Source organism: Sparus aurata, chromosome 22 (genome assembly GCF_900880675.1).
Source record: "Sparus aurata chromosome 22, fSpaAur1.1, whole genome shotgun sequence".
NCBI classification, from domain to species: domain Eukaryota; kingdom Metazoa; phylum Chordata; class Actinopteri; order Spariformes; family Sparidae; genus Sparus; species Sparus aurata.
The window spans coordinates 21,719,485-21,745,439 of NC_044208.1; the positions used below are offsets into that span (position 1 = coordinate 21,719,485).

At 41.8% G+C, this 25,955-nt stretch overlaps 1 protein-coding gene across 1 annotated transcript; it reads left to right on the top strand.

The window, feature by feature from the left end:
• Positions 1–13,919: 13,919 nt before the first annotated feature.
• On the top strand, positions 13,920–23,411 carry LOC115573555 (deleted in malignant brain tumors 1 protein-like). Its single transcript, XM_030404371.1, has 9 exons — positions 13,920–14,061; positions 14,188–14,262; positions 14,539–14,565; positions 14,719–15,030; positions 16,938–17,231; positions 17,308–17,622; positions 18,052–18,342; positions 20,179–20,493; positions 22,656–23,411. The coding sequence occupies exons 2-9, from the start codon at positions 14,214–14,216 to the stop codon at positions 22,982–22,984; spliced, it is 1,932 nt and encodes a 643-aa protein (XP_030260231.1). The 5' UTR covers positions 13,920–14,061; positions 14,188–14,213; the 3' UTR covers positions 22,985–23,411.
• Positions 23,412–25,955: the final 2,544 nt, after the last annotated feature.

Below are 25,955 nucleotides of genomic sequence, written 5' to 3' on the forward strand. Positions count from 1 at the left end.
TCACATCATCAAGGGAATTTTTGTAGACTTTGGAAAGCTCCATTAAGGTTTTGAAATGCAGAGTCTTACTCCTCCTGCTGAGCAAACTGAACTTCAAAGACAGAAAAAGAAGTGCCCCTTTGAAAATACATTTCCGCCATTGCTATGAACATTTTACAAGATTTTTTGGCTGACTTTCAAATTGCGTAACATGACACTTTTGTGTTGAGACTGTCAAACATGATAATTATTTTTTTAGTACTTGCTACCATGCAGTACAAAGATTTAAAGGCCCTGAAACAAGTGATCATATGTAAATAAGACAGACATTTTGGTTCTTGGCTTGGACTCATTGCCTTCCACATGAAGGGATTAGGTAACATCAAAGACTATCTCGATTTAATTATATTTCTTCCTGAATGATTTGCAGAACACGTGAGGGTGGTCAACGGAAGCAATCGGTGTAATGGCAGATTGGAAGTCTACCATGAGGGCCATTGGAAACGAATATGCAGCAGTGACTGGGGCAAGGCAGAAGCTGACGTGGCGTGCCAAGAAATTAACTGTGGCACTGCTGTCACTCCCACTGACAATCTACATTTTGGAGAGGCACGTGACATGGTTGGAATCAAGACCTCTTGTTTTGGAAATGAGAGCTCGATCTCACAGTGCAAGCTTCAAGAATTTAAGGAAAGCTGTGTTGATGCTACGGTTTTCTGTGCAAGTGAGTCAAAAACTACATCTGTAATTTTGTAGTGAACTGTACATGGTTAGACTGTCTTTTCTTGTCCACCTGACAGACAGTAAGCCACTTCGGCTGATGAACGGGACTAATCGATGCAATGGCCGAGTGGAACTCTTCCATGATGGACAGTGGGGAACAGTTTGTGATGACAGATGGGGCATGCAGGAAGCAGCTGTCGTGTGCCGCGAGATGAACTGTGGGAATGCTCTCTCAGTCAAGTACAATGCCTTCTTCGGTAGAGGTCGGGATCAGGTTTGGTTGGACGATGTTGAGTGTTCTGGTCATGAGAAATCCCTTGCTGACTGCCCGCACAGAGGTTTGGGAGAACACGACTGTGACCACAATGAAGATGCTGGTGTTGTTTGCTCAGGTAACACATGCTGAACTGTCTGTTGTTAAAATGTGAAGTACTTGAATGAAATCAGGTTGCTCAGAATCCTGATAATTGCATTTGTGTACCATAGTGATGCACGCATCAGTGTTTCCCACAGTAATTTCGGAGACTGACGCTGGGGGGGTGGCAGGTAGTTTGGGTCATCATACTGTAATATTTATACTTATGTCATAGGCTACTTCAGTAATTTCATTTTTTTTCTCTGGTTATAATGGTCTCACACAGCCATCATGAACTCCCCTGCATGGGCTTGGAATGAAGATTCATCTACTATTGTACAGACATACTATTTTATTATTTGTTTCAAGAGAGGAGTTATCTAAGTGACCAGTTTAATCCTCTAGCTAAATATCCAACATGCTAGTTAACCTCTCCGCACCCACCCGCCTGCAGATGGGCGATTTCAGATAAATGACTGTATGTCTACACTGCGCAGTGACGTATCCCGCTTCAACTTTCATCAATACGGACATACTATACGTCGTTAGAAAGGGTAGAATCTCCGCAATTCATTCATCCAGTTGATTTTGCAAAAATCATGAGCACCAAACCATAAATCATTGATATTTACCAGCATGGTAAACGTTAGTCACAAGAAACACACTGTGACTCCCTACCTTTGATGCGGCCATAAAGCCGTAATATGTGTCCATTACTCAATTATTTATATTCCAGTTGTCCGTAAGAATCCACTGATCAAAAGCATCAAAATGGTTTTTCATAAAATTACTCCAGCTTGTGAATATCGTCCTGTAAAGTCCATTTGTTTACCGTCTACCAACTTTGTTCGACAAAAAGAATCCATACTTTCCCGGCCGCAATCAGAGTGTTCTCTAGTTCCTGTGTTGTTGGGTATGCTTGTTTTCATCACTTTTCTGGCTGCAAAATAAAAGTGTCCCCATCTTTTTCTGTTCAGTTTTCACCCCAGCACAGCCCGTGAAGTAGAGCGCTGCCTGTTTGAAGGACCAATAGGCTTTGTTTACTGTTTTTCTCTGCCTTAGTATAGGGCAGGGGTCGGCAACCTTTACCACTCAAAGAGCCATTTGGACCCGTTTCACACAGTAAAGAAAACACTGGGAGCCACAAAACCCTTTTGAAATTTAAAATGAAATAACACTGCATATAATGGTTTTTTTTTGCCTTTGTGCTATGTATAAACAAACTATAATGTGTTACACTTATGAAATCAATGACGACTGCAGAGAAAATGAAATAACATTTCTGCATGCAACAAAACATGTTTAACTCCGAAAAAAAGACGTTGGGTTGAAGGTTAAGTAAAATACTCGATGTCTATTTGAGTCCTTCTTGTAGTAATGAAAAAAAAATGCCGAACTTAAATTATCCACTTGCAGCAAACCAAAAATGCTGTCCTCTCTCTGTGTGCCATCATCCTATTACTGGCTATTTCACTGAACAATGAAAAAATATGAATATATGCAAAACAATAGGCAATCAAAATATGTATCATACTTGGTCAATGTGATTTCTGCTCCTGAACCTCAGCGCACAGCGTCTGCACATCGGGGCTGTATGCCGTCACCTTCATCTTCACACAGGATTGCAAGCTGTCATCTGTGAGGCGTGTGTGATGTTTGTTTTTAATAAAGTTCATGTTGGAGAACACCTGCTCACATACATATGTGGATCCAAAGATCGACAGGACTCCAAGTGCATACTTTTTCATGTTCACATAAATGTCGGGGATAGCATTCCAAGTTTCGAACACAAGTTCGTCTGGCTTGGGGAGGTTTTCAATATCACGCCATTTGTGATTCTGAGCAAGAACGGCCTTCTGACGTGAAACATCTTCAAGGTCCGCGTCTTCCGCGTCTTTCAGTCTTCCGAAACGGCTTTTTTTTCTCTTCTCCATCCAGATATTTTTGAGCAAAGGCTGCGTGTTTATTCTGGAAATGTCTTGCGACATTTGACTTTTTGTTGTTGGCTAGTTTCTCATTACATATTAAGCACACTGGTAAACCAGTCTCATCAGCAGTGAAAGCAAATTAATCTGCCCACGTAGCATTGAACGTCCTGTTTTCTTCAGACACTTTTCTTTTCTTTGAATTCTCCATATTTGGCCTACCTGGGGTCGAAAAGTTCAAGAAACTGCACACTGGCGGGTGTCACACATTGGAGGTTGTGACGTGTATTAAGAGCAACAAAAATATTTTAACACGTTTTATTCCGATGTTACAAGATCCTCATAATCTTCATAGAATTACATTTTGAAAATGAACAAACTAAAATAAAATACATTTTAATTAAATACTCATTAATTATTTTCAAAAGCTGAGCCGCATCAGAGGGATCAAAGAGCCGCATGCGGCTCCGGAGCCGCGGGTTGCCGACCACTGAATTAGATGTTTCTGATACTCTTTAACTCACTGTAACAGTCAGTCATAGGCGACATTTTTGTCATTTTGTAACTAACACATAGCTGCTTCGGAGCGGCACACAGACCCACCATCTTTCACTGTGTGTGTGTGTGTGTGTGTCTGTGTGGGTTCAAAAAACATATTATCATATTATTATTTTTTTCACTAATACAGCCCTAAACTAGCATAACTGAAGTCATTAAAAGTAATGCAAACAAAAAGAGACTGACTGAAACGTCTGTATGCATTGGAAAGGCAGAAATATTTTTTCACATATCATATTTAGGGGGCAAATTAGACTATGGCGGGCCTCCTGCAGCCTCTCACAGTTATCCTCGGCTGTTCCTCTTTTTGTGGTTGTTCTTGGGTGTTAAATCACAGATAGAAGCAGTACTATCTCTTCTCCTTTCCGCAAACCCTTTCATCCTCAAAAGCATAGGGAAATACTACATCTCACTGCTGAGCTAATAACATTCTTCTCCAATATCTTAAATACAATAGTTAACCACAACCCTAACTGCTTCCATTTCAGCCTCAGTCAGATTGTATAACGGGACAAACCGCTGCTCTGGAAGAGTGGATGTCTCCCAGGGTGGCAAATGGGGGAAAATTTGTAACAGTAACTGGGGCCAAGAAGAGTCTACAAGGCTGTGCAAGGAACTCGGCTGTGGACCTCCAAAAAATTCTCAGGAAAGCTTCCATTTTGGTGACACCAGACTGAAAGGGTATAGGACCACATGTGCCAGAAATGTGAGCTCTATCTCTGACTGCACATTTCTACAAATCACAGGGACATGTGAAGGTGTTTCTCTTTCATGTACAGGTAAGACGGTGTAAGGTAAGTGATGTTTGTCTTCTCTCAAATATGCTGGAGCTGGATGACATTTAAAGAAATGAATAAATACATTAAATAAAAACTCAGCAGCAAAGTGTCTTTCCAGAAATCATGACCCGGCTCCTCAAGATAATCCTCTTTGCTGTGAGCAGTTTCATCAAGGAGCTATTTTCTTTCTGCTGAACCATACCTACAAATGGTATCACTAAAGAAAAAAATTTAGTCTACTTATGGACAAAGGCTCGTGCTTGTGACAGCTGGTGGCAGCTGAGCTTTAACATTTACTAGCCTAGTAAGCTAGTCTCTCATCCATGAGTGGATGCACACTTCCCTCGGTGAGGTGACACTGAAAGAAATACATGAAACTGCTCACAACAACGTCTGTGGATTATCTTGATCAAGCTGGTGATAAGACTGTTGTCTTTGTTGTTGATTTTTTCCAGATCTATTTCTTTGGTGCTTTAAAAACCACAAACGGAGTGCCATCGAGTTCCATTATATTTGAAAGAATGCCGACATCTCAAATAAATAGCACTGCAGATAACAGCTAAAATACTGGATGAACATTACTGGACCTTTTCTCAGATATTCCACCAATAAGGCTTGTCAATGGCACCGACCGATGCTCTGGCAGAGTGGAGGTTATGCATGACGGCCAGTGGGGAACAGTGTGTGATGATGAGTGGGACCTCAGAGATGCAGAGGTGGTGTGCAGAGTCATTGACTGCGGAACAGCTCAGACGGCCAAAATGAGTGCCTTCTTTGGTCCAGGCCAGGGAGACATCTGGCTGGATGATGTCGGCTGCCTCGGGAACGAGACGTCCCTCATGCACTGCAGACATCCTACCTTCGGGGAAAATAACTGTGGCCATGGCGAAGATGCTGGTGTGGTGTGCTCAGGTATCATCTCTGTTGGGTTGTTCATTCTTCTTTATTAGCACAGTTATGACCAGGGCCTAGGGGAGACCCTGGCGCAACATGAAAATGAGACTCCCCTCTTACCATACTCCAGGCACCACCAGCAGCGAAGCGTTTTATTCAAAAATACATCATTTACACAATCACACATGTTGGCAGTCTGGGACAGCAGAGGAGAGCCGGTCCTTAAACTCTTGGTTTCCAGGCAGGAACCGATCAGCTCCCTGGGACAACCTGCAATCACTCAGACACACTTGCAACCAATCACACATACTCTCACTCACTCAGCTAAAAGAGGGTTATTCAAGGAGAGGAAAAGCACGGAAACGTTGATATGACCATGGGTCGTAACAAGGACAGTATTTACTTATTTCACATAGTGTTTCCATACTCACATTTATCCTTTGCCCAAAATGCCTCTGATGAATATTTTGCAGATTATGTTATCTCGTTGGACAAATTATGGTCAGATTAAAAACAAATGATCAAAATAGACACAGCAGAACCAGAAATATCACCTTTTTTATTGCATGAAACCTTCTTCTTTTTAAAAAACCCTGTTCCTACATTTCCCACAATGCAACTTAGTCAATGAGTAACATCACTGGCAGTGACTTTTCAGATATCACACAGCTTCTTCTGGAGCCACAAAAGGCTTTATGCTACTTGTTTAACATGTGTAGTAGTACTCCACCAAGACCTGCGAACATAGTTAATTGTGTAAAGTTGGTGGAGTTTCCCTTTAATCAGATGTTTTGTGTCAAAACACCAACTAACTGATTGCTTTTCGCTCTCATTTGATTTGCAGCCAACATTAGACTCATTAATGGGACTGGCCAGTGCTCAGGCAGAGTGGAGTTTTCCCACGGTGACCACTGGTCACCAGCATTTAACTTTAACTGGGGAATGAATGAAGCTACAGTGGTGTGCAGAGAGATGAACTGTGGAGATCCAGTCAAGTTCACCGGATCATATGGTCAAGGCGGAGCTCAGAGAGGGTATAAGGTCAGTTGTAGTGGCAGAGAGAGCTCTCTATCACAGTGCAGACTGACAGAATATGTCCGGACCAGCAACGATCGTATGGAAGAGGCAGCTGTGGAATGTTCAGGTAAGACTTGGTGATGTATTGAAATTTGAGGTCCTTCAGTAATTGTGAAAAGAGATAGAACTACATGGTAAAACAGCTCTTGTGCACATCTCATTCATTTTTATTTAGTAAATTATGGTAAAATGCTCAGAGCAAAATGGACACTGAAGGTGGGTATGCTTCAGGGATTGTCTTCCTTGAGATTGACAATTCTCTACTGTGTTGTGTCCTCAGGTTGTCGGTCAGATCCAGTCAGGCGTGAAACCATTATCATTGTGGTATAGTGGAGAAATGGGCTGACTTGTTTGTATTTCTTTAAACCAATAACAATTGTCTTGGCTTGAGGACTATAAGATGGCTTTGAGACAGGAGTTGATTAGAGACTTGAAGGCAGTAACTCTGAGGAAACCTGACTTGGTGCCACAGTCATATAGAAAAACACTGCTCTGACCATTTTGATTATTGCGGAATGAGGTCACCAAAATAAGAACCATAAAAGAAATCACTTCTCCAGCATGAAGACAGTTCCAAATTCAAATGAGAAAATCTATTCATTAAATCATCAATTAGTCCAAAATAATATTAAAAAGTAATAGATCAACATATTAACACTTGTTTTAAACCAGGTAATGGACAGTGCAACTGCCACTGTGGAAGGAATTTGAATAAATAAGAAGGGTCTGGAAACCCCCCTCCCCGCCATCATTTGAGAAAATAGGGCCCCCAAAAAACAACACCTTGCATAGGGCCCCCACAAAGCTACAAATGGCCCTGCCAGGGATGCAGTTATTATGCTATTGCTAAATAGTCACATGCAGACTGCGGTTGGAGAAATGCAGACTGAGATACACAGACAATCACAAGCTTATACAAACAGGCTGCTTCCTGCAAGTCAGACTAAGCAGTGAATAGTCCACTAACTTAATAACCAGTTTATGTGAATGTTACCTGTTGATTCAAATAAGAAAACAGATAATTTATGTAGTCAAGCAATAACTGAAGGATTGCTCAAATCACAAATGGGACTAAGCGAGGACCAACAGTGATGTTGCATGTTCCAGTTGAAATAGAAGCAATTCCTATATTCCATGCCAGCCCACACAGTTGTTGCAATAATTAAGTACACTATGTACATTGTCAGTCTGTAACGAAAAGCACTTCTATATAAACAAACATCAAAGTTAGACTGCATGTACCGTATACATTCACAGAAGAACTGTCATTCTCAGGTATTGTGAGGTTGTCCGGTGGGCACAGTCGTTGCGTTGGAAGAGTGGAGTACTACGACAAAGGCCAGTGGGGGACTGTGTGCAGTGAATCTTGGGATATGAATGATGCAACGGTGGTGTGCAGACAGCTGGACTGTGGGAGGGTTCATAAGATTACCACCATCGCTGAGTACGGCATCGGATCAGGACAGACCTGGACTGATCAAATCGAATGCAATGGACTGGAGTCGACACTGGCTCAGTGCCCACGAAGTCCGTTCATAGACGAAAATTGCAACACCACCTTGGTTGCTGGTGTTGCCTGCACAGGTAAGAAAATCTACAAAAAATTACAAAGGATTAAACAGTCTTGTTTATTGATGTTGAGTAGTATCCTTATTTTTTTGTTATTATTCAGCTTTTGTCATTCAGTTTTACCTAAACCTTTTTAGCCACTTTCAATATTCTGATACCAGATAATCATTTTAGTTTATTTGACTTCACAGAAAGTTTGGAAGTCCGGCTGGTTGACAGTAAGGATGAGTGCTCTGGCAGGGTAGAGGTCCGTCATGGCGAAGTGTGGCAAACAGTGTGTGACACAGACTGGACTCTGAGTAAAGCTCAGGTTGTGTGTGACCAGCTGGAATGTGGAACTGCATTGAATGCCTCAGGCGCCGCCCATTTCGGCCAAGGCAGTGGATCAGTGGTGGAGGCCAGCGATTCATGCTTTGGCAACACAACATTTCTTCAGCAATGCTCAGCCAATGGTTTCCAAAGCTCAATGTGTGGGCATGACCATGATGCTGGTGTCCAATGTGCAGGTACAGCCTTTCAAACATCTGTTTCACAACTGCATTCTGTTTATACAGAAAACAGAAGTATACAGAAGTAAAATCAGGGTGAGATATCGATGTATTTATGTGTTCATCCAGGTGCAACATCATGCTTAAGTGCCCCCTCAAGTCAAAACGATGTTTTGCCTCTTGTTCCTATCCTTAACTGTTTGTGCTTCACTGTGTAGAACGATGTTCATGCAGAGTTTTAAACCAGAAGGCTGTTTTCACATTCAGTGTTGAAAATGTAAATCATTGAGATCAGACTTTGAAGAGTAGCGAGATGTAGCAAGCAGCTAGTTAGCTTAGCATAAAACTGGGAAAATGGTGAAACAGCTACCCTAAATGAATTATTAATCAGATATGAAGAGCTAAGTAGTGAGCTTATGAGGTTCTGGTCGATGGGTTTTGTTCCTTCTGGACAGAGCAAAGCTAACTGTTTCCCTGTTTCCAGACTTACATGATAAGCTAAGCTATCTGGCCACTAGCTCTAGTGATATCACACAGTATGGTATCAATATTTAAATAGAACGCTCAGCAGGAAAGCATTTAGAATATTTTTCACACTACTTCTCTGCTTTGATATTTTATTTGAATACTCCCCTTTCCTTATATAATTACTTGTGCATGTAAAATATCTTGAAAGTTGAAAAGGTCAAAGCCTGCACCAACAGAAGCTCTTCTCTCCCACAGAAAAAACTGCACCTGAAGAGACATTGTCACTAGTCCCACCTTTAATTCTGTGACCTTGTGGCATCACACTAAGTCACCATTTCACATCCTTGCATAATTTATGCCTAGTGGCAAGTTTGGCATACAAGAATTGATTTAGCTAAGCTGCCCTGTTGTTGTAAGCAGCGCTGGGTCAGGCATAGGTGAGCTGACCAATCAGAGCAGACTGGGCACTGAGGAGGGGGAACTTAAAGAGACGAGCAGTAACTGATTGGCAGTGTTGTTGACGGTGGTGCTGCTGTTCCTTCCGTGCTGACTGACAGGCGCTCCATTTATTCTTTGTTTTGTTTGTTTTCATATATGTTTGTTCCACTTTTTTAAGTGTGCTTGGGTACCCTGAAAGGCGCTATATGAATTGAATCCATTATTATTATTTTTATTATTATTAAAACAGAGGGTTTCAGACAAAGAGGGAATACAATGCTGCAGCACTGGACAGTTTTTTGAGATTCATGCAATCCTGTTCTACTGTAGGAGAAATTCAATAATCCAAATACAATGTTATGATTGTATATAAAAGAATGTTTCAAGGATTGTCCTTTGCATTTGGACTCACTTCATTTCTGTCCTCATATGCAGCACAGATCCGGTTAGCCAGCGGCTTAAGTCAGTGCTCTGGCAGAGTGGAGATCTTCTATAAAAGCCAGTGGGGAACTGTGTGTGATGATGAATGGGAATTGACCAATGGCGATGTGGTATGTAGACAGGTTGGCTGTGGTCACGCAGTTTCTGCTCCTACAAATGCCCACTTTGGTAGAGGCAGTGGTCCAATATGGCTGGATGATGTGGAGTGTACAGGCCAAGAGTCTGCTCTGTCACACTGTAATCACAACGGATTTGGAGAAAATAACTGCGGGCATGGTGAAGATGCGGGTGTTATCTGTTTAGGTAAGAGGCCTGGCTCATTCTAACTCTGTGAATGAAGTCTTTACCTCAGATAAAACTGTGGCAGCTTTTATGACCAAACTAACTAAAACTTACGCTCTGTTTCAGGTGCTCTAGAGAAGCCCCAAATCACTTTCAGTCCGGCTACAGATGTAAAATGGGGTGACAAAGTTGAAATCACCTGCACCGTTGTATCAGAACACCTGGGTGGGACATTCATCCTGAAAAAGATGGGAGGAAATTTTCGAATGGAAAAATACTCCGGACACGAAACTGCAACCTTTATCTTCCCTTCAGTGGAATTCAGCCAAAAGGGGTCATACTACTGTGAATATCAGAAGAAGTTGCCCAATCAAGTCATCTATTATCCTCAAGGAAATGTAGCTGAACTCTCCATCACAGGTCAATAATTTTGTGCTTTGTTTGCGCACTTGTACATAATTGATGGAAATTTAACTGTGCAAGATTGCAAACATAAATTTAATCTCTGTGAATCTTTGTCTGCTCTGCAGTGAAAATGGACATACCCAGAATCTCCCTGACATCTCCTCATGCAATGGTGATCTACAGCCCAGACAAAATATCGGTCAACGAAGGCAGCAGCTTCTCCGTCACCTGCTCTACTCATTCGACATATTCCGGGGGTTACTTTTATCTGAGAAAGTCCAATATGACCGTCACAGAGGCAAAGCCTGCATTTGGCCACTCTATCTTCAACCTGGCGACCTTTGACTTCCCTTCATTACAGTATGAGCACCAAGGAGAATATAGCTGTGTCTTTGGTGTTAACATCTCCAGCATGTCCTTCTGTTCCGTTCCCTCGAAGTCACTACAAGTCAATGTAATCGGTGAGACTCAAAAGCCCTTCAGCGTTTGTCTTTCCAGAGTGATTATGGCTGTTTTTCCCCTTCCCTAACACTGTTACTTCTTCTTTCCTTTAATTCCTGCAGTAGCCACATCCTCTTCAACTATTGCAGGAGTTGTGATTGGGCTACTGCTGGTGCTACTGGCACTGGGTGGCGGTTACTGGTTCTGGAGAAAGAGAGGTCTGGGTGCTGGTAAGTGGCAGACACACATTATTTACATTACAATAAACTACATATTTTGACAGCATGAAATCATTTGTTTTCCAGTCTCCCTGCAGAGATACACTTTTGTTTGTTTAGGTTTTTTACAACCCTCAACTTCATTGTTTTAGTTCCGTCCTTCAGCTGAACATGAGGCCGACAGAGACGAACATATTTGCACATTTAGCGCAACAACTCGGGGTTATTACGTCAGTGCTGTTCTTAAAGCTTGTTGGGATGACTCCAAGTTTCTAAGAAAAACAACAAATGCATGTTTAAAAAGGACATAGCTGTAAACAAGTTGATCTGGATTTCACCTGGATATCACTCATCTCGAGATGTTCTTTCAAAAATAATGTCATGGTGGTTTTATGCTCACTTTTCAGGTACCTTGGTTCAGTTTAGTAACAGGTTCGGAGGAGCAATAACAAACGATGTAGATGACAGAAGCAATGGAGCATTCGATGGAAGGTAATTAAAAAAAGAACGAATCTGATGCTATTTGCAAAGATATACTTATTCTATTTTACATTAAACAACTTGAAAGACACCCCAGTGATCGCATTGTCCCTTTCCTTATCTCCCTCAGTACTCGCACTACCCAAGTGAATGAGAATGTGTACACTCGCAGCCCGGTAGAGAAGAAGGCTGACGCTGATCTGGATAACTCTGTCGAGAGGGTCCCTGAAGACCTGGCTGGGAGAGTGTGTTATGAGCTTGAACCACTTGTTCTCCCCTGACGGCAGAATGACTTACTGAATTACTGAATTCAAAGAGCAAGTTTCAGGTCTATCACACATGTAACCACGCCCAGAAGTGATGTCACTGCGTACTAACACGACCTTGGAGGAAACAAGATTTTTTTAGCTGCTGTGCCCTTTTTTTTTAAGCAAGACCACAGGAACACTAGGGACCTGTTTTTAATTTGTTGTTCCCTTGTATTTTTATGCAAACATATAATTCAGAAAACTGCCAACTTTACAGGAACTCAAATACATGCTGTGTGACTTGCTGTATCAAATTATATGTAGAAAAAGAGATTTGGATAATCCACTTGAATAATAACATGCATGACGCTTGTGTAAATGGGCAAATGTGTGATTGTAACATTTATTTTACTTGTTCCTGCTGTGATTTTGTTCGTTCCTGTGAGATTCTGATAATAGCAAAGTTTAAGTCTATTGATCTGCAGGAAGATACTGATTACATTGTCTTCGTGTTACATGATAATCTGCTTTTTGGTGTAACTGAGTGCACTTGAATAAATGTGTTTTTCTTACCTTATCATTTGGCATTTTTATTTTTGAAAGCAAGTGACAAATGCTATTTTACTTTTTTTAATCCAAGCTGTTTGCAGGTTGCATAGTGATGAGGTAATGTTAAAGACCACAGAGCAGCTTATTTCCCCTGACTGTGAGACCCATCAATTCATCCTCTGCACTGCACCACAAAAAAAGTCTTACTCGTTATCTGACCTGGTGACAGGCATTAATAATAACTATAGCCATCTTCTGATTTACTGACTTCCAATATAACTAAGATAAGTATTAGCGTCAAAGAAAGTTGAATATTTTGAAAAAGTTTAGTGGGATTTGAAAGATGAATAACACTTGAATATTTCAAAGTTTCTATCTGGAGGAGTGAATGAGTAGCTAGTTTAATTGAGATGTTCAAACCAGATCCAAAAGAGTTGAGTGAATATAAAATGTAAATAAAAACAGATCATCATCTAAAAACAAAGAATTGTAAAACATCATATTATATATATGGTCTTTTTACTGTTTTTTAATTGTGTACATTTCGAAAATGATCAGCAAATGATCACAATCTGTTTAATGTTTTTGCACAGTGTCTCAACATTCAATAAAAGGAAGGAGGGTTTCTGCAGCAGTATAAGAAATGCTTGTTTATGTGAAGAAAAGTCTGTTACCAGCTCAAACTAATTCAAATGTAGTGTCAATTTTATCAAATACATTTTCTTTAGTGACTTAGATTTGTTTTCTCATGCTAAGTCATATCTTCCGTGGAGGCTTTCTTAAAGATCTTTTGATGTTGGTGAGACGAAGCAAATAGACAGCGCACTGATTTAGCCCAGTTCAGACCACTTCATTAAAATTCAAAGAAAGGGGGAGGAATGGCTTTGCTATGTACAAATCCAACATAAAATGACTGCTGTGAATAATGTTCACAGGTGGGAGGGGACAGATGTTTGGGTTTGGCAATGGGAGTCAGTGGTCAACCTCCGTTAAAAAAACTAAATAAAAATTGGATTGTGTTTTTTGTATCACAACAAACATGTGAACAACAAATAAGAAAGAAAGTGCAGACAGACAGAGGCTTAACAGATATATGATATGATGAAATGCTTTGCAATGAAAATGCAAATGTGAATGCAGCTAATTTGTTGATATGGGTTTATTACATTTATTTCAGTTGGAAAAGTACTTATAAATGTGTTGCTGCTGTTAATATTTGTATAGTTAATGTTGCGAATGATACCAAAATGTCCTATGTTGTGAAAGGCTTTTGAACGCCACAGGTTTCTCTTATTGGGGTTTGGCAAAACCAGAAGTTTGCCCACAACTCTCCTTTTCAACTACATTTCCCTTTTAGTTTTCGCAGCAGATAATTTGTGGTGTCTACTAATCAGGGTTTCTAGCATTCTGGTTCCAGCATCATGTTACTTGTGGTTGGATTTTCCTGCTGTAAGTAATGTCTTTTTCAAATAGTAAGTAGATATTGTGTAACAATGTAATCTCCTGTCATCCACAGTCTTTAATGATTGATCCAAATGTCAACATACGTCCAGGTTGCAGTCCAAGTCCAGGCAGCCCCTTTAATTGATAATAATCACTGGATCTGTACATAGGACTTCTATCCTTTGGATGTTTTAGATGTGATATTTTTTTAGTTTGAATTGTGATGTCATTTTAATAGCAGCAACCAGAGAGGTTGAATTTAAAATGTAAGAGGGGGACTTAGACACCGTCGCTGATTTCGGTAAGGAAAAAATATTGCATGGTTTCCAGAAATCAAGCTTTTCTCGTTGCTGTGAAAAAAGAACAGACAATTTATTTATTTTTAAATGAAGAGTAACAATACTTATTTCTATCTTACATTTGTCAGCATTTGACCCACTTTGAAGATACAATATGATCTTCATCTCTGCTGGAAAACAACATTTGGTTTATTTGTCATTAGGTGAGTTTCAGTGTTTAACTTCCACCATTTCACATGTTTCCCTTGACTTGAAAATATAATATATCACAGCATAGTCAAAGAGTTTGGTTGCAATCACAGATACAGAAGTGAAAATCTCAGTGTGTAAAAAGAAAATAGTCTTTCATCATGGAGAGCTGCTTTTATTGACTGCATTGACTGCTCTGTACTATTGGACAAGATTGTTTAGATATTTATGATAAATCTCTTGGTTATCAGGCTTAATTAGAACATTTTAACAGATTTTTTCTGCTGCAGGTCTACTGAGCCTCTCACTGCTTACAGGTTAGTAAGTAAAATGTTTCATACCCGAAAACACATGTATGATATTTAGATATCCTGATTTCTAGACCACGATATAATGAAAGGGACTTTCTTTTACTGATTTAATGTCGACACAACCTACAGCAATTGTGCTTTCCTTTTTACCAATTCCAGAATGTGACAAAGTCAAGCTGGTCGGTCCTTCACGTTGCTCGGGTCGAGTGGAGGTCTACCATGCCGACAGTTGGGGAACGGTGTGTGACCATCAGTGGAGCACTGCCAATGCTGAGGTGGTGTGCAGAGAGTTAGACTGCGGGACAGTTCTTGAGGCCAAGGAAGGGGCTTTTTTTGGCGAAGGAAAGGAAGAAATCTGGCTGGATGATGTGCAGTGTGCTGGTCGTGAGTCGTCTCTCCTCAAGTGTCAACACAGACCATTTGGGCAAAATAACTGTGGCCATGGTGAAGATGCTGGAGTTGTCTGTTCGGGTAAGGCTGAATTCAATCCATTACCTCAGTTTATGTTTAAGGTGTGAAATGGGCACCACAGAGGAGCGAGCAGGAATTGGCGAATTTTGGCACCTCGGGCCCCAGGTCATCTCTCTCTGTCACAGTTGTCATCAGGGAAACAGGCTCCGCCTCTCTCCAGGCTTTGAGGAGGTTGAGGTGGTAAATCTGTGTTACCCCTCCCCTGTCAGAACGCACCACCTCATAGTCAACATCGCCCTTTCGCCGTGTGACCACGAAGGGTCCTTGCCACTTGGCGAGTAATTTGGAGCAGGATGACGGGAGAAATACAAGCACTTCTCTCCGGTGCAAATTCTCTTAATCTAGTTCCTCTGTTGTACAGGTGCTGTTGACGCTCCTGGGCTTTAAGCAAACTTCCCATGATAGCTGCCCTAGTGTGTAGAGTTTTGCTCTAAGGTCCAGGATGTACTGAATTAAATTTTTATTCTGCCCTTCCTCCCAGCTTTGCTTAACCAGGTCCAAAGTCCCCTGCGGTGTTCTGCCAAACAGCAGTTCAATGGGAGAAAATCCTGTGGACGCCATTGGGTACCTCCTGCACTGCAAACAACAGAGGATCTAGTCACCTATCCCAATTGCGCCCAAGGTCCATACCAATTAGCTCAAACGGGACCTCCATGAGTGGTAAGGGGCGCGAAGGCGCTCTTGGGATGGCCGGCTGGTTAACCAGCTGGCATTCAGGGCAAAATGCACTCCAGCAGTGTACATCTCCCCATCAAGCCAAAAGAATCGGGCTGTAGTCTGGTCTAGTGTTTTGTCGCCCCCCATGTGCTATTGGGTTATAATGAGCCACCTGGAAGACAGCTTCCCGGTGGCTTTTTGGTACCAGCAACTGGGTAATTTCTTTTCCTGTCTCTATAAATCTATCCCTAATCGATGTAAAGTGTGGATATGCCTGTGCGGCATCAGGGCTCACTGGTTCCTCATCCCCGTATGTAGCGTCGGACAACCTCGCATCACCACTGAGTACCGCACGCATATCACGTGTCAAGCCTTTTATTGCTTGAATCCGTAATTCCCAATAGTAACTACTTACACTGGGGCCGAATGCAGCTCCTGCATCTCGGTTCAACTTCTCTCTGGCACATCTCCCATGCCTCCTCCATCAGAGGTCCAGCACGCTACTGCATATAAAGGGAGAGAGTGATTAGCAACTGGGTGCCAGCCTTGCCAATCACTCACCTGGCGCTGCTCTCCTGAGCGCTCTCCACCTCTCTCTCTCCCGCAGCCACGCCTCGACCACGCTCACCTCCACAAGGTCATTGTGCAGTGCCCATGCATTCACCTCATGTCACCTTCATTCATTGTACATCACGGTGTTGTTTTCTATTGCACTCCTGTAATGTTAGTGTACCAGACATATCCTGATTTTTCGTCAATAGTGTGGGTCAAGCCCCAAAAACGTTTGGCTATGCACTTCCCACATTGCAAGTCAATAGTGTCGTTGATTAGGCATCATCTTATCACATCATCAACTGAATTTTTGTAGACTTTGGAAAGCTCTGTTGGGTTTTTGAGATGCTGAGTCTTACTCTTCCTGCTGAGCAAACTGAACTTGAAAGAAAGAAAAAGAAGTGCCCCTTTAAACATATATTTCTTCGATTGCTATGGACAATTTACCAGATTTTTTGGCTGACTCTCAAATTGTGTAACATGACACTTTTGTGTTGAGACTGCCAAACATGATATTTATTTGCTAGTACTTGCTACCATGCAGTACACAGATTTAAAGGCCCTGAAACACGTGGTCATATGTAAATAAGACAGACATTTTGGGTCTTGGCTTGGACTCATTCCCTTCCACTTTAAGGGATGAGGTAACACCAAAGACTATCTCGATTTAATTATATCTCTTCCTCTATGATTTGCAGAACACGTGAGGGTGATCAACGGAAGCAATCGATGTAATGGCAGATTGGAAGTCTACCATGAGGGCCATTGGAAACGAATATGCAGCAGTGACTGGGGCAAGGCAGAAGCTGACGTGGTGTGCCAAGAGATTAACTGTGGCACTGCTGTCACTCCGACTGACAATCTACATTTTGGAGAGGCAAGTGACATGGTTGGAATCAAGACCTCCTGTTTTGGAAATGAGAGCTCGATCTCACAGTGCAAGCTTCAAGAATTCAAGGAAAGCTGTGTTGATGCTACGATTTTCTGTGCAAGTGAGTCAAAAACTACATCTGTAATTTTGTAGTGAACTGTACATGGTTAGACTGTCTTTTCTTGTCCACCTGACAGACAGTAAGCCACTTCGGCTGATGAACGGGACTAATCGATGCAATGGCCGAGTTGAACTCTTCCACAATGGACAGTGGGGAACAGTTTGTGATGACAGATGGGGCATGCAGGAGGCAGCTGTCGTGTGCCGAGAGATGAACTGTGGGAATGCTCTCTCAGTCAAGCACAATGCCTTCTTCGGCAGAGGTCGGGATAAGGTTTGGTTGGACGATGTTGAGTGTTCTGGTCATGAGAAATCCCTTGTTGACTGCCGCAACAGAGGTTTGGGAGAACACAACTGTGACCACAATGAAGATGCTGGTGTTGTATGCTCAGGTAACACATGTTGAACTGTCTGTTGTTAAAATGTCAAGTACTTGAATGAAATCAGGTTGCTCAGAATCCTGATAATTGCACTTGTGTATCATGGTGATGAACGCATAGATGTATCTACTGTATGGGCATGTTGAGCCCTTGCTATTTGCCAAGATCTTTTATCAAACATTACATGTCTTTTTTAGCTAGAGTATAATTTCAAATCCTGCACCATGTTAGAAAATCCTCCTGCAGCCTGTTCCTCTTTTGGTGGTTGTTCTTGGTATTAAATCACAGATTTATAAGCAGTACTATCTCTTCTCCTTTCCAAAAACCCTTTCATCCTCAAAAGCAGCGGGAAATACTACATTTCACTGATGAACTAATAACATTCTTCCCCACAAATGTTAAATACAATAGTTAACATGACCCTAACCGCTTTCTTTCCAGCCTCAGTCAGATTGTTCAACGGGACTAACCGCTGCTCTGGCAGAGTGGAGGTCTCCCAGGGTGGTCAGTGGTGGAAAATTTGTAACAGTAACTGGGGCCAAGAAGAGTCTACAAGGCTGTGCAAGGAACTCGGCTGCGGACCTCCAAAAAATTCTCAGGAAAGCTTCCATTTTGGTGACACCAGACTGAAAGGGTATAGGATTACATGCGCCAGAAATGTGAGCTCTATCTCTGACTGCACATTTCAAGAAATCACAGAGACATGTGAAGGTGTTTCTCTTTCATGTACAGGTAAGACGGTGTAAGGTAGGTGATGTTTGTCTTCTCTCAAATACGCTGGAACTAGATTGCACTTAAAGAAATGTATAAATACTAGGGCTGGGCAAGTTAACTCGTTATTATCGCGTTAACTCATTAATTAATTAACGCCGACAATTATTTTATCGCGCATTAGAGCAGGTTTTATTGTGTCTTTTATTATTGTAAAAGTCTGTTGCTCACAGGCTTTTATTTTGTTAAAAGTCTGTTGCTGACGGCTGCTGAACCGCAAAAGAAAAGAATTGGGGGATAGACAAACATGGAGAAGGGTACGCAACTTTTGCATGGCCATTTTCATTTTAAAATTCTTACAGACGGCAGAGTCGACAGAACCAAAGTAATTCAAAAAGTTGAATTTTCGTATCACCGGATTACTTCCAGTCTAAAATATCACCTAAATGCGAAACACACCGATATCAGCAAATCATTCAACGAAACAAACAGTGGAGCGAGAATTCGGCAGACTACGTTAGATGCAGCGTGTGGGAGAAGTATAGATAAACAAAGGCAAGAGAAGCTAACAAATGGCATAGCGAAGTGGATAGCTACAGACTGCAGGCCGATTAGTGTTGTGGAAGACGTTGGTCTGAGTAGCATTCTGAGAATCGCGACAAATGACGACAGGTATGAGATGCCCTCAAGACACACCATCACACGAAGAATGCACGAGTTGTATGAAAAGGAGAGGACTGCAAAAGCGACAACTTTGCAACGTGCACCCACTGTTGCTCTCACTGAGGACTACTGGACATCACTCGGTGACCATAATTACCTTGGGGTTACAGTGCATTATATTGATGAAAAGTGGGCGCTGCATTCACGTGCTCTTACTGTAATGGAAACAGAGGAGAGACATTATGCTGAAACGTGCATGGGACACTTGACTGAAGTTGCACAGTAAATCCCAGCAGTGAACTTTTTTTAACTTCGTCTCTCAGGGACATTTGCTACTGAACATAGACTGGTTATGCTGCTCCTTGATGAAAGGAAAATGTTTGTGTTGTTATCTCAGAAATTCCCTGTTTTAATGTTATGATTGTGGCTCAGGATTTTGTGGGCATTTTTAAATTTTTTTTAATCATTTTTCACCACGAACAGCGATAACATTAATGCCCTAGCAGTGGCAATGAGCTTAAATATGTATTTGCTTTTGATAACATTTTAAGTTGAGATTTTACACTAAATATTTTTATTTAACTGCTACTGTATAAAAATGCTGATGTTAAAAGTGCGCTATACATTTGAATTAATTATTAGATTTTGCGTATACAGATGTGATTAATCGTGATTAATCAGGGAAATCATGCGATTAATCGCGATTAAAACTTTTAATTGTTGCCCAGCCCTAATAAACACATTTAAAAAAAAAACTCAACAGCAATGTGTCTTTTCAGAAATCATGACCCGGCTACTCAAGATAATCCACAGACCTTGTTGTGAGCAGCTTCATCAAGGAGCTAACGTAATTTCTTTCTACTGAACTGCATCTACAAATAATATTTATTAGCCTTGTAAGCTAGTCTCTCATCCATGAGTAGATGCACACTTCCCTCTGTGAGGTGACACTGAAAGAAATACATGAAAATGCTCACAACAACGTCTGTGGATTACCTTGATTAAGCTGGTAATAAGACCGTTGTCTTTGTTGTTGATTTTTTCCAGATGTATTTCTTTGGTGCTTTGAACACCACAAACTGGTGCCATCTAGTTCCATTATATTTGAAAGAATGCCGACATCTCAAATAAATAGCACTACAGATAAGAACTAAAGTACTTGATTACTTTAAACATTATTGGACCTTTCATCAGATATTCCAATGTTAAGGCTTGTCGATGGCACCGACCGATGCTCTGGCAGAGTTGAGGTTATGCATGGTGGCCAGTGGGGAACAGTGTGTGATGATGAGTGGGACATCAGAGATGCAGAGGTGGTGTGCAGAGTCATTGACTGTGGAACAGCTCAGACGGCCAAAACGAATGCCTTCTTTGGTCCAGGCCAGGGAAACATCTGGCTGGATGATGTCAGCTGCCTCGGGAACGAGACATCCCTCATGCACTGCAGACATCCGCCCCTCGGGGAAAATAACTGTGGCCATGGCGAAGATGCTGGCGTGGTGTGCTCAGGTATCATCTCTGTTGGGTTGTTCATTCTTCTTTATTAGCACTGTTATGACCAGGGCCTAGGGGAAACCCTGGCCCAGCATGAAGATGAGACTCCGCTCTTACGATACTCCAGGCACCACCAGCAGCAAAGTGTTTTTGAATGGTTTTATTCAAAAATACATCTGTTACGTCCCTATTGGTGGTATCCAGGGGAAGAGACGAGCAACAAATTAATAGTAAACCGGGTGTTTCGAGAATGAGAGGAAACAGAAAGATTTGTATAATTAAACTATTTATTTATACACAAATAAGCCCAACAATAACACAAAGCTACTCCCTTATGGAAGCGAAGTCGGAAAAAAACCACTCAGAGTAGACCAAACTGTGGTCTAACCAACAACAAAGATAAACACTAAGGCCAAAGCCTCGGGGAATAATAATATGAAAAGTAACACAGTTTCAGGTTCACGACCGACAGCGCTCCATGACACTATCTGGTGGCTTGGCCCACTGGCCCCGTCTGCTTCCATCCCTGCAGCTTTATAGCAGTCCACCTGATTGCTGAGGTGCTGCAGGTGTGCCTGACCAGTCAGGTGGGGAGGGCGCCACCTGAAGCAGGACACAGGAGAACAGAGCAATACATGCAGACGTAACAACATCATTTACACAATCACACATGTTGGCAGTCTGGGACAGCAGAGGAGAGCCTCCAGGAACTGGAGAGGAGCTGGTCCTTAAACTCTTGGCTTCCAGGCAGGAACCAATCAGCTCCCTGGGACAACCTGCAATCACTCAGACACATCTGCAACCAATCACACATACTCTCACTCACTCAGGTAAAAGAGGGTTATTCAAGGAGAGGAAAAGCACAGAAATACTGATATGACCATGGGTCGTAACAAGCACAGTATTTACTTATTTCACATAGTGTTTCCTTGCATAAATTTATCCTTTGCCCATAATGCCTCCGATTAATATTTTGCAGGTTATGTTATCACTGTTGGACACATTATGGACAGATTAAAAATAAATTATCGAAATAGACACAGCAGGACCAGAGATATCACCTTTTTTATCACGCAAAATTCTTCTTTCTTCTTTAAAAAAAAACCTTGCTTCTTACATTTCCCACAATGCAGCTTAGCCAATGAGTAGCATCACTGGCAGCGACCTTTCAGATTACACACAGCTTCTTCTGGAGCCACAAAAGGCTTTATGCTACTTGCTTAAAGGGATAGTTCATGTTTTTTGAAGTGGGGTCATATAAAGCACATATCTATAGTCGGTCTGTTCCCTACCGTAATCACGATCAGCGCAGCCTCAGTTTGGAGAAGTAGAGAGCCGCTCCAGCCCAGACGCTCAGCTTTGTACTGCAGTGAATGGGGTCCAGATGCAAAGCGAATTTTAAGCACCTGAAACAAGGCTCACCTAGAATATTCAATAACATTTCAAGTGTACGTTGTATAGAGAAAATTCACACTGCTTTACATCGTCGTCAGACCGCCCTTTCTTTTGGCACCACAATTTCTCAACCGTAGAACCCCTATATTCCTACGCATTAGCACAACAGGTGATCTGTGAGCGGCGAAATACAGTGTGAGGCCCAGTTGCTGGACGAGAGGTTAATGCACGCAACTCCGTTTACTTTCAATCCAAACGAAACTTAACCATTTCAGACAAAGACCATAGAACCTCCATATCCATATGCATTAGCGCAACTGCGTAGGGATACAGAGGTTCTACGGTTGAGAAAATGTAGTGCCAAAAGAAAGTGCGGTCTGACTGTGGTACAAGCGGTGTGAATTTTTTCTATACAACATACACTTGAACTGTTATAGATTTTTTAGGTGAGCTTTGTTATAGGTGCTTAAAATTCGCTTAAAATCTGGACCCCGTTCACTGCAGTACAAAGCTGAGTGTCTGGGCTGGAGCGGCTCTCTACTTCTCCAAACTGAGGCTGCGCTGATCGGTGAATATGGTAGGGAACAGACCGACTATAGATATGTACTTTATATGACCCCACTTCAAAAAACCCAAACTATCCCTTTAACATGTGTTATAGTACTCCACAAAGACCTGCAAACATAGTTAAATGTGTAAAATCGGTCGAGTTTCCCTCTAATCAGATGTTTTGTGTCAAAACACCAACTAACTGATTGCTTTTCGCTCTCATTGCTTTGCAGCCAACATTAGACTCATTAATGGGACTGGCCAGTGCTCAGGCAGAGTGGAGTTTTCCCACGGTGACCACTGGTCACCAACATTTAACTTTAACTGGGGAATGAATGAGGCTACAGTGGTGTGCAGAGAGATGAACTGTGGAGATCCTGTCAAGTTCACCGGATCATATGGTCAAGGCGGAGCTCAGCGAGGGTATAAGGTCAGTTGTAGCGGCAGAGAGAGCTCTCTGTCACAGTGCACACTGACAGAATATGTCCAGACCAGCAGCGATCATATGGAAGAGGCAGCTGTGGAATGTTCAGGTAAGACTTGGTGGTGTATTGAAATTTGAGTTCCCTCAGTAATTGTGAACAGAGATAGAACTACATGGTAAAGCAGCTCTTGTGCATATCTCATTAATTTTCATTTTGGAATTTTTGGTCAAACGATTAGAGTAAAATGGACGATAAAGCTGGGTAAACTTCAGGGATTGGCTTCCTTGAGATTGACAAGTCACTACTGCGGCGTGTCTTCAGGTTCTCAGTCAGATTCAATCAGGCCTAAAACCATTATCATTAAATTATGGTTAAACGCTGAGAGCAAAATGGACACTGAAGGTGGGTATGCTTCAGGGAGTGGATACCTTGTAATTGACAAGTCGCTACGTGTTGTGTCCTCAGGTTCTAGGACAGGTCTGGTCAGGCCCGAAACCATTATCATTGTGGTAGTGTAGAAATGGACTGGCTGGTTTGTATTTCTTTAAAGGGATAGTTCGTTTTTTTTTTAAGTGGGGTCATATAAAGTACATATCTATAGTCAGTCTGTTCCCTACTGTAATTGCAGATCAGCGCAGCCTCAGTTTGGAGAAGTAGAGAGCCGCTCCAGCTCAGTCGCTCTGCTTTGTACTGCAGTGAACAGAGTCCAGATACAAAGCGAATTTTAAGCGAATTTTAGCGCAACTGGGCCTAACACTGTATCTCACCACTCGCAGATCACCTGTTAGTGCGTTATGCTAATGCGTAGGGATACGGAGATTCTATGGTTGAGAAAATGTAGCACCAAAAGAAAGGGCTGTCTAAAGGCGATTTAAAGCAGTGGGAATTTTCTCTATATAACGTACACTTGAACTAATTTAGATTTTTTTAGGTGGGCCTTGTTTTAAGTTGTTAAAATTCACTTTACATCTGGACTCACTGCAGTACAAAGCTGAACGTCTGGGCTGGAGCGGCTCTCTACTTCTCTAAACTGAGGCTGTGCTGATCGGTGAATATGGTAGGGAACAGACCGACTATAGATATGTAATTTATATGACCCCACTTCAAAAAAACCAAACTATCCCTTTAAACTAATGACAATTGTCTCGGCCTGAGGACTAAAAGATAGTTTTGAGACTGGACTTGACTTGAGACTTGAAGGCAGTGATGCTGAGGAAACCTGACTTGGTGCCACAGTTATATAGAAAAACCCTGCTCTGACCATTTTGTTATTGCAGAACGCTGCTCAATGAGGTCACCAAAGTAAGAATCATATGAGAAATCATGTCTCCAGAGTGAAGACGATTCCAAATTCAAATGAGAGAGTGCAGCTGCCACTGTGGAAGGAATTTGAATAAATAAGAAGGGTCTGGAAACCCCCCTCCCCGCCATCATTTCAGAAAATAGAGCCCCCCAAAAACAATACCCTGTATAGGGCCCCAACAAAGCTACAAACGGCCCTGCCGGGGATACAGTTATGATGCTGTTGCTAAATAGTTTGCGGTGGGGAGGAAAATGCACACTGAAATACAAACAGGCTGCTTCCTGTAAGTCAGACTAATCAGTGAATAGTCCAGTAACGTAATAACTAACTCATGTGATTATTACCTCATGATTCACATAATAAAACAGATGAACTGAAGGATTGCTCAAATCACAGATGGAACTAAGCGAGGACCAACAGTGATGTTGCATGTTCCAGTTGAAATCGAAGCAATTCCTATATTCCATGCTATCGCAATGATTAAGTACACAATGTACGTTGTCATTCTGTAAGGAAAGAGTAACAATATATAAACAAACCTCAAAGTTAGACTGGATGTACTGCATACACTCACCAAAGAATTGTCATTCTCAGGTAACGTGAGGTTGTCTGGTGGGCATAGTGGTTGTGTTGGAAGAGTGGAGTACTACGACGAAGGCCAGTGGGGGACTGTGTGCGGTGGATCCTGGGACATGAATGATGCAACGGTGGTGTGCAGACAGCTGGACTGTGGGATGACATATAAGATTACCACCATGGCTGAGTACGGCAGTAGCACAGGACAGACCTGGACTGCTCTAATTGAATGCAATGGATTGGAGTCCACACTGGCTCAGTGCCCACGAAGTCTGTTCACAGACGAAAATTGCAACTCCACCACCGTTGCTGGTGTTGTCTGCTCAGGTAAGAAAATCTACCAAAAATTACAAAGGATTAAACAGTCTTGTTTATTGATGTTGAGCAATATCCCTATTTTATTTATTTTTTTTATTCAGCTAGTGTCACTTAGTTTTACCTAAACATATTTAGGCACTTTCAATCTTCTGATACCATATAATCATTTTAGTTCACTTGATTTCACAGAAAGTTTGGAAGTCCGGGTGGTCAACAGTAAGGATGAATGCTCTGGCAGGGTAGAGGTCCATCATGGTGATGTGTGGCAAACAGTGTGTGACACAGACTGGACTCTGAGTAAAGCTCAGGTTGTGTGTGACAAGCTGGAATGTGGAACTGCATTGAACGCTCCAGGTGCTGCTCATTTTGGCCAAGGCAATGGATCAGTGGTGGAAGCCAGCGATTCATGCTTTGGCAACACGACATTTCTTCAACAATGCTCAGCCAATGGTTTCCAAAGCTCAAGGTGTGGGCATGACCATGATGCTGGTGTCCAATGTGCAGGTACAGCCTTTTGAACATCTGTTTCACAACTGCATTCTGTTTATACACACAAGTAAAAAAAAGTAGAGTGAGAAATCTGTGTCTATGTGTTCATCCAGGTGCAACATCAAGCTTAAAATCCCCCTCCAGTCAAAACTGTGTTTTGCCTCTTGTTCCTATCGTTAACTATAGTTTGCGCTTCACTGTGTAAAACTATGTTCATGCCGAGTTTTACACCAGAAGGCTGTTTTCTGTGGAGGACTGAAAGTGCCATAATTAAATAAATAAATACACCATTAAATAATTAATCAAATGCATCATTAATTAATTAAATGTGTCATTAATTTATTAAAATTGGAATTAAATGTGTCAATAATTCAATAAAATACCAATTCATTTTATGTAAAAAACATATATAATTATTTCAC

Bases quoted from the DNA above. Each gene is read 5' to 3' on its own strand.
- LOC115573555 (XM_030404371.1), top strand. From the start codon at position 14,214: ATGATCTTCATCTCTGCTGGAAAACAACATTTGGTTTATTTGTCATTA. The intron at 14,566-14,718 runs GTTAGTAAGTAA...TACCAATTCCAG, and splicing joins GAGCCTCTCACTGCTTACAG to AATGTGACAAAGTCAAGCTG. The intron at 15,031-16,937 runs GTAAGGCTGAAT...TATGATTTGCAG, and splicing joins TGCTGGAGTTGTCTGTTCGG to AACACGTGAGGGTGATCAAC.